At 41.4% G+C, this 9175-nt stretch overlaps 1 protein-coding gene across 6 annotated transcripts in view; it reads right to left on the bottom strand.

Annotated features, from left to right (window-relative positions):
* The window catches only part of LOC106672766 (homeobox protein prospero), a 129003-nt gene continuing 119828 nt past the window's right edge, over positions 1-9175 (bottom strand). For 4 of the 6 annotated variants that reach the window (XM_024226622.1, XM_024226623.1, XM_014404438.2 and 1 more), the window contains exons 3-6: positions 3880-7081; positions 2916-3076; positions 1285-1429; positions 2-656 (exon numbers count right to left, since the gene is read on the bottom strand). In XM_024226622.1, the coding sequence (XP_024082390.1) occupies positions 477-656; positions 1285-1429; positions 2916-3076; positions 3880-6984 (3591 nt within the window). In that variant the 5' untranslated portion in view covers positions 6985-7081 and the 3' untranslated portion in view covers positions 2-476. Of the gene's footprint in view, positions 657-1284; positions 1430-2915; positions 3077-3879; positions 7082-9175 lie in introns of all 6 variants that reach the window. The other 2 variants (XM_014404456.2, XM_024226621.1) reach the window with 2 other exon arrangements.

Raw genomic sequence — 9175 nt, 5'->3', positions numbered from 1 at the left:
TTTTATTAAAAATAATTTTTACAAAACTTATAAAGAGGAAGTGGTGGCGAGGAAAGCTACAACGTGAGCTACCAACCGAATCACACGAACATCCAATAGGAAATATTCTTCATACACTATTACGTATATAATCTTTCAATTCAGACTATGCTCTATGGAATATGATATTTATTAACGGTAACAATTTTGTTACAACCCTACTTTAAGTCTATTTCATAGACTTCTTTAAAAATTTAAATTTTTTTAAAATATAAATTTACTTTCTCAACGTTATTAACTCTCGCCACTCAACTAAGAAACAATATGTACAAACAGGTTTTCAATGTGTTAGGAATATACACATCACTTTATACACTGGCTGGCCACCTTCAAAAACTAAATGGACCGTAGACGGCAAGGGAGGCAAGTCCATTGTAAGGAACCCTCAGGAAACAGTTTACAGATGTATGTAAATAGTCTTAGTCACTATTTCTTCTTTACTCCAACTGTTCAAGGAAATTTGGAGACTTAAAATATTCAGGAACAGGATCGTCCAACCGTGAGATTATTTTGTAGATACTCTTTTTCCAAGACTGTTCGGTATCTTTTCCGGTCTGGATGGCTTTGTAGAATTCTTTCAATGTTTGCTCGACAACGTAGCGGAAGTTAGGTGGCACCTAAAACAAAATTTTATTTTAAATTCAAAGTCCTTACATTGTCAGAGTTTTCATTAAGGATTTTGAAATCGCCTGTTAAAATATGTAACTGTCCGCATAACGCGTTGTCGTTACGTACTTACACATGCCTGACAAAATACAAGCTTGCTACAAGAGTAAGAAGTGATTGATATCAACGGTATTTATTTTTGTGTGTGGTGATTAGTGACCGTTAATCGATATTTATTTAGAAATCGTGAGATGCGGTCTGGTGTGATGTAGGTTTCAAAAAAACATTTTCTTTATCGTGCCAACGTTTCGATCTTTATTGAGATCATCTTCAGGGCCTGGGATTTACAAACATTGTTTACATATTACAATTACATTTTGGGTGTGGAAAAGCGAATTTATACAATGTAAAATATATTTTTTTTTATATATTCAATCAAGGCCCTGAAGATGATCTCAATAAAGATCGAAACGTTGGCACGATAAAGAAAATGTTTTTCTAAAACCTACATCACACCAGACCGCATCTTACGATTTCTAAATAAATAGGTATTTATTTTATACAAATTTAAACATGACTTGATTTTACTGTTTTTATTGAAACGTTTTGCGATTTAAAAAGTAATTTTTTTTAAATTACCTCTATGTGGTTGTTCCTATTGTAGTGGAGATTGAGAACCCTGTAAATCTCACAATCGCCACTGACATGCAGGTCATCGGATGCTTTGACACCTTCGCTGACTGCTTGTCTGGCGTATTTCTCCATTTGGATATAGTAGAACTCCCTAGGAACAGAAAAGTTTTTGTTTGTTAATACAGACGTTAATAAAATTTCATAAATATTTTTAAAAAAAATTTAGCAAGTCAACGCGTAAAATAAGTGTCTAGTCTCGGAATCGATTCTCTCTAATTAGGGAAGTAGGAAAAGGGTTAAATTAAAAGGGATGACGAGCTTCAGCAAATTATGGGCGACAAGAGGCAGTTATTTCTTCTATTTTCTCTTAGGGGTAGTTGTACTTCATTACGGAAGTTAAGGAATGAATGAAGTAAGGAATTACGCCGTGGCAATTAGTCCTGACTGTCGAGCTGTCGTTGTGCCAGCGGGACGAGGCGAGCCCACCCTCAACCCCTTCACGTTTGGCCACCTCAAAACAAACGGGTCATAAACTAAAGTTTCAGAGACGGATAAATGAATCTTTCCCGTTTACAATTTGATCTTTGAAAGCTATTCTTCTAAAACAAATCTCTAACAAACTACAGCGTCTATTAAAACGTAAAATTAAAATAACAATAAAACAAAATAGTTTAATAACGTTTAGTAGGCGTTTTAATTGTAAAATATTTTCTACTTTACGACAAAAAACTGAGGGAAAATAATATGTCATATCCTCATTTTTGCCGACGAGATTTAAGACGATCCCATTTGTAATCGAACTATTTCGTCTTAAAAAAATAATAAAATAAAATAAATGAAAAGTAAACAGAACTTTTAAAACGAAACTCGACTGAAAAGCTGATCTCAAGTTTCAAGTAATTAATTGATGATTCGCAGTCGAAGGAGGCGATTTTAACATGTGATGGTTCCAGTTTTACACTGCGAATCTCATTATAATTCGAATTTTTTTTATAATACACCTACTGTGAAAGTTGAAGGGTAAGTAGTTTTTCCTTCATCAAACCCTTTCGGCCAGAACTTTTTTCTAAAAGATATTTTCATTTTTTGATAGAGTGCTAATAGAGGCGCTTTGATGATAATTCGCCGAACGTTTGTGTAACTGCTACAAGAGATGGAAATAACACGGGCCAACGTTGGAAATGGAAGAGATCAAAAGGGGATGGGTTTGAAAAGAGTGGATTGAAGATGGAAATTAGAGCTGAATGGTAGATCTTTGCGCTGACCGCCGCTCTCGCCGTTTTCATTTAAATCACTTTCGAAAGGAAACCGGTTACAATTGAGATACGATCCTCGGATTAGTAAAATTAGTAAAATCACTTTTTTTTTTTACATTTGAACGTGCAAAATTCATATGTTCGGGTGTAAGGGTTGAAAATTGCTCGCTAATTAGTGTCAAGAGCGTTAATTAAATTTTTTTAACGACGCTACTACAAAACAGTTGATTTCGAGATTGAAAAGCTCATTAATCAATAACTGATTACAAAAAAGTCGACTAAACCGGTTTTAATGATCCGATTTTATTAGATTTTTTTTAAAAATCGTGAATTTTACTCGAAACTTGCGTGTAAATGAAATATTTGATATATGAAAGTTACCTGAAATTGGAGAACCATTTGACAAGTTGAGCAGTGTTGTTCTTGTTGAATTTGATGTCAGGGAAATACATCTTCAAGACAGCACTGCTGGGATACCTCACCCAGAAGAACATCAGCTTGGCTTTCCGCAGATGCATCGGCGTCAGGGTCGACGAGTAAACATAATGTCAGTCAAGGCTTATATAGTAAATTTCAACAATAAAAAATAGCAATGCGTGAAATACAAATAAATGATTAATTGTATCTTTCTTGATCAGTGGAAGGGGGAGGGTTAATAATCGACGATAGGTGTATAATCTATTTGTAGGACTTCGTTTGTTTGGAATCCTTTCGAATTTACTCGAGTAGATTAGAAACGAGACTTCCCCTTTTCGTAGGGCTTCGTATCTGGATTTATTTTCTGCCACGTCAAAGTTTTAAATGGAATTAAACATTGTACACGATTTTTGTTTTTGTTTTTCAAAGAAACCGATCAAACTATTTAGATTTGCTTCTTATTACCGAAGTTCGACGCTCGAAGGGGGAAAACTAAACTGGGTCTCATTTATCACGTTTTCTATTTGATTTGGTGCATGTGACAAATAAATTGCTATTAGAACGTGAGATTATTACAAATCAAAGGGAATTCCTTGTGAAGGAGGCCGGGAAGATCTCTAGAAATAAATACACGGCTTTTGAATATTAGAGGATCCGAGACCGCTTCTTTTATAGGCGGGTCTTTATAAATATCCTTTTGTGCATTTGTTAGTTCTCACGATAGCCTCCCTTTCTAACGGGATACTCGGTTCTTTTTGTCTTTTAATAATGTAACATCGCGCTGCAATATAAATGTCAAAGCAAAAATATTTAAACGTCCAGAGACCTTTGATCAAGAAAGACTTCCTGAAAGAAATTAGACATAATTTGATTATTAAGATAAACAAACATTTATGGCGTAATAAAATAATTGCAATAAAAAGGATATTGTCGGCGTGATGGAGTCGTAGGGGCCGTCTCCGGAATTACAGTCCGAAGTCCTGTCGACGTTGTCGTTTCCAGTTCCTAGGGCCGAATTCACCCTCATGTTGGCGTAGTCGGGAGACGCGCCGTGCTGAGCGGCTGCCAGGAGAGCCGGGTGAAGAAGACTCGGCGGATGAGGCAAAGGCGGAGAATCCCTCATTTCGTTCATCCCCGGAGGACTTCCGGAAGGTATGTGAGGGTGGCTTTGATGATAAAAAGGAGAATAAGGAGAAAATACTTGAGACTCGTGGAGACTCGGATTGGGTATCGCGACGGACGTCGGGAGGGATACCGGCAGCATCGGTGGAGGCGGCGCGTGGTATTGTCTCGGGGGCGGCGAGTCTGACGTGTTACCACTTGTCGAAGGGATGACGTTGTTGAACTTTGGACTCTGCTCGATATTTGTCGGAGGAGGTCCGCCGAGACCGTCCTGGGCCAAAATCCTGCTCACAGTCCTCGGTGTAATCCTCGTATCAGTGACTTTGTGCCTCTTCTTTTTCTGAGGTACGACTAAGCTGAGAGCTTCGTTCTGTTCAGGAGCTCCTTCCCTTGACTCGGACATACAAAATGGATTTCCGTGTACGGGGATTCCACTCATCGACGAATAAAGAGCGGCCGTGGCGGAACTCATACTCGTCGGCGGTTTCGGCGTCTGAAAAATGGACGAGTTCGGCGATGGCCTGATGTGAGGCAGATTCAACGTGTTGATGTTGTTTTCAGGATTATTCCCGTTTCCATTGCTACTGCTGTTGTTTTGATGGTGTGGCACGGATAATGAAGGGAAAACGGTTCCGTTGATTCTCGGCGGCGCTGTGGGTGTTGACACGCCGTTCATTCCGTTGGGTCCGTTGGGCCTCTCCGGACCCGGATTACCTCGGTCTATCACTTTCGCCCTCGGAGATTTTCTGTCCAAGAGCTGAGACGCCAGCATCAGGTCCTTATTCAGCTGTTCGGCAGCAGCTTCGGATTGTTTACCCATGTATCGTTTTTGCTGAACGAATCTGGCCATAATAGAATCGATCAGAGTGCCCAGGGAAGACGTGATTTCCGCCTTTAGAGCGTCCGCCAAACCTTCTAAATCCGGTCCTGGAATCTGGGTCATGGGGTTACTTCTCAGCAGGGAAATCCTATCGGCAAACTCTGCGTTCTTCACTTGTTGCGTTGGAGATTGACGGTTCGTCTGCACAGTTTGTGTGTTGGTAGGAATTTGTTGAGTGGGCGTCGGCGGATTTTGAGGCCCGTGAGACTGATTTTGGGACGGTTGACTCGGCTGTACTGATTGAGAATGATGTTGTTGTTGATGGTGTTGAGCTTGTTGAGTTAAATGTTGTTGTTGTTGATGTTGCTGTTGTTGTTGCTGTTGTTGCTGCTGCTGTTGTTGTTGCTGCTGCTGCTCGGCCGCAATCGCCGCTTCTTTGTTTAGCCTAGCCTCTTGTTCCATAAAGAATTTATGGCTGACGCCTAAATACATCGCCGCGGCGTTGCTCAACGCCGGGTGCGGAATCTGAGGATGGTGATGATGATGATGTGAATGATGATGACTGATAGGGTGTTGGTCCTGTAAAACTTGTTGCTGCAACAAAGACAAAGCCCCGTTGAAATTGGGCGGCATTTGCATCTGATGCGCGTTCAGGTGCGGTGGCTGTAATTTATTTGAAATGATTTTCGATATCGAAGGCGTTATCGTAGACTGAGTAGGCGTGGTCGGCTGGGTCGTCGTCGAAGACGGAACCTCTTTTACCGGCGTGGTCGTAGGAGAAGATTTGATAGGTTTTTCCGGTAGCGATAAGCTATTATTGTCCTGATCGATATCACTCCCTTCTTCTTCGTTTTGACATTCTGAATCTTGATCCATACGCGTACACAGCTGAACGTATTTCTGTTGCATTTCCGCTAACTGTTCCTGCATAGTCCTTAATTGAGTCTTTAACGCGTCTTTTTCTACTTTCTTTTGCCTTATTTCACTATTATCTAAAGAGTTATTATCTACAGTATCATCGTCTATAAACATACCCATATTCATATTAATCCCTATACTTGAATAACGCTCGGCGGCACTGTCGTGCTGTTGGGGGTGGTACAATTTCCTCTTCTTGCAACCGTTCACCTGTGTGGGCAACGACGGGCTCGATCTCATGGAAGAAACGATATTTTCGACTCTGGCTCTCTTCAGCTCCAGCTGTTCCGTCTTGTGACCGCCGGCTTCTTTCGACCCGTCTTCAGGCTCCTGTTTGATCATTTTCATGTCGTGATCTGACAACGGCGAGACGACGGATTGCTCGGAATCACTCACATTGCCGGTGTTGAGATTGCCGTCGTCAGTGTCCGCGCCCCCGCGGTTTTGCTTCCCTCCGTCGTCGCTCAACACTTCTTCGCCCTGATTTCCCTCTTCACCTCCGCTGTTGTTGTCTAGGTCCAGGACACCGTTCATCACCGGCTTTATATCGGCACAGTTCGACTCGGAATGATTCACATCACCGCCGTTTAACAAAGCGTTCGACTTTACCTCGTTGTTGTTGTTATTGTTGATACTGTTGTTGTTGTCGGGACTGTGAGGATCGTTGTTCCCGCCGGCGTTGACGCCTCTCAGCTCCTGCTCCAAAGCGAGAAAATCCTTCTTCCTCCCTTGTAGGATGTCCCTCAACATGTGATGGGCCATCTCGTTCGGCGGGGGGCTGCCGTCTTCGTCCAACCCTCTCCTGATCACGGCCCCAGAGCCGAGGCACTCGAAATTCACGGCTCCCTCCGAGCCGGCCGGGTCTAGAGTCATCATACCGTCAGCCGGATTCGCACCTTCACTTCCCTGTTTTACTTGTCTCCCTAGAAGCTCATTCAGCATTTTGGCGGGCGCGAAGCCCTGCCCGAGAAGTCCCAAGTGTTGATTTTGAGAAAGGAACGCACCGTACAACCCGCTGTTCAAGAAACTAGGACGCGAACTGAAATTCGGGATAGATGAATAGCTGTTACGCGGCTCTCCGGCGTCCACACGCTGTCTGGAACGTTTGGTCTTCTTCAAAAGTTTGTCTCCGTACAAACCGAAACAGTCGGGTTCCTCCTCTGATGACATCATAAGAAAAACGCCCTGTGATTGGCCGTCCCTTCGGTCGGCCTCCGGCAGGGTGGGAGTCAAGTAGCCTCGCTCCCCCTCTATTCTCCCATGCTCACTCCTGCAAGGTGCAAAACAACGCCAACTGTCAGCTATTGTGTTTCCCGGCTCCGCTCCTCTCTGTGTGCAATATGCCTCCGAGTAGGCTCGTGCGAGGGGGGCCACACCTGCCCTCGGCCCCGGCCAAGCCCAAAGCCCCCTCCTTTCTTACATCTGCTCCTCTCTTTTACTCACTTCACATATCCCACCTCGGGTCCTACTATTCCCCGAGGCATATTGCACACATTCTTATTACTAACATTATCAATAATTATAATATTAACACTAATATTACTTTTTTTTTACTATCGCTGCACGTACGGCGGCAAAGAAAACTTTATAAACCCCCCCCCCCGAAGAATATCTCAGGAATAATTTAAATTGATTTTCCCCCGGTCTCGCTTTACCGTAATAATTATTCTCGATAAACAATCAATTCGATTTATTTCAAGGCACAGCAACTGGTTCAGTACTCGGGACGGAGGGAGGGTGGTTTACTTCCTGCGATATTTCCCGTCGGGAGTCACGGTCGAGCCGTTTGCGGAACAGCCAGGTGACCGGTAAACACAACTCGCCTCATGCCTTTCTTTATCACCCCTTCTGTTAAAGGGGACAGCTAAAAAGCTACCGAGGAGAAAAATAAATAAATTTGAATCGATTTTCAACCGGAACCTCATATCAAAGCGTCTTGGAACGGAGAAACTATATACGTATTAATTCGAAGTCGCCACATTAAACCAAGACCGTTTTAATTTTTCTGTTAATTTCACGTAATTTGACACCTTAAGATGATCGAAGGTACGACAGTCGGATGAAAAGGAAGAGAGCTTACTAGGCAGGATGCTCAACTGCCCGGCTACAGGTTGATTGGACCGTTTAAGCCCATCCTCTCGCTACTTATCTTGTAGTTGGTTCACGTGGGAGAGAGAGAGGGCGACTTCCTAATCATCCGTTTCTTCCTCGTCACAGGATAAGATATTTAATGAAATCTCACGCTTATTCTCCGCACCCCGCCGTCTAATCGTCGACCAAGGAAGAGGACTCGATAATCTAACCTGACGAAGTCGTCGCGAGCATCCTCGTCCTGTCTCGGTACAGCTCCGTCAACCCCTAAAATTACCCCAAACTTTTCTCCCTTTGATGGTTGTTTCGGAACGAATATTAAAGACGATAAAACTATTTCTACTAAACGTTTACGTACAAACGACACCAGATTTTTAGAACAATTAAACAAATTATAAGTAATAATTGAAAATTAATTTAATAATTTTGAAAATGGTTGACTTGTTTTTTTATACATCGCGTAATATTCTGATTTTTATTTTTAGACGTAACATTCCAGCTACTGGGTCAATTGTAAAAATGCTTCAATCACCCTTTTAATGTAGATGTAAATACTGCTGGGTGTTTCAATTTAAAAGAAAATCAAATACCAAAGTGCAAATTTTTAAGAAAGATGCAAATTTAATCTTAAAATCTTCGAAATGTACCGTGTTTTCGTTTCCGGTAGTCCAATTAATGGGTATGTTTTATCAAGCTCCCTGGGTGGATTTTTATTTATTGAATATTTCCTATATGCCAAATAGTATTTTAAAAAAAATTAAGGATATCCAAAGTGTGTGATACATTCTGTGCGATTTCAGAAGTTTAGCATTAAATTCAAACCAACCTGTGGTAGATCAACTTAGTCTACATAATTATTCGGAGATCGTGAGATTCGGTCTGATGTGACGTAGGTTTTAGAAAACCATTTTCTTTATCGCGCCAACGTTTCGATCTTTATTGAGATCATCTTCAGGGCCTGGGATTTATAAAAATTGTTTGAATTTTACAAATACATGTAGGATGTGAAAAAAATGAATTTATACAATGCTAGAAATTTTGGATTCAATCAAAGAATTTGTACTCACCCAAAACCTTTGTTTTCTGTGTAGAGGAATATTTTGATTGAATCTAAAATTTCTATCGTATAAATCATTTTCAATCCTAGACCTTGAAGATCTCAATAAAGATCAAAACGTTGGCACGATAAAGAAAATGTTTTTCTAAAACTTACATCACTCCAGACGCATCTCACGATTTCCAAATAATCGTTAACTAACGGTCACTAAACACC

This window comes from Cimex lectularius, unplaced genomic scaffold (genome assembly GCF_000648675.2).
Source record: "Cimex lectularius strain Harlan isolate CLEC.00 unplaced genomic scaffold, Clec_2.1 scaffold118, whole genome shotgun sequence".
Taxonomy (NCBI): domain Eukaryota; kingdom Metazoa; phylum Arthropoda; class Insecta; order Hemiptera; family Cimicidae; genus Cimex; species Cimex lectularius.
Note: the sequence above shows the minus strand (reverse complement) of the source record. Positions and strands in the feature narration are given on the sequence as shown.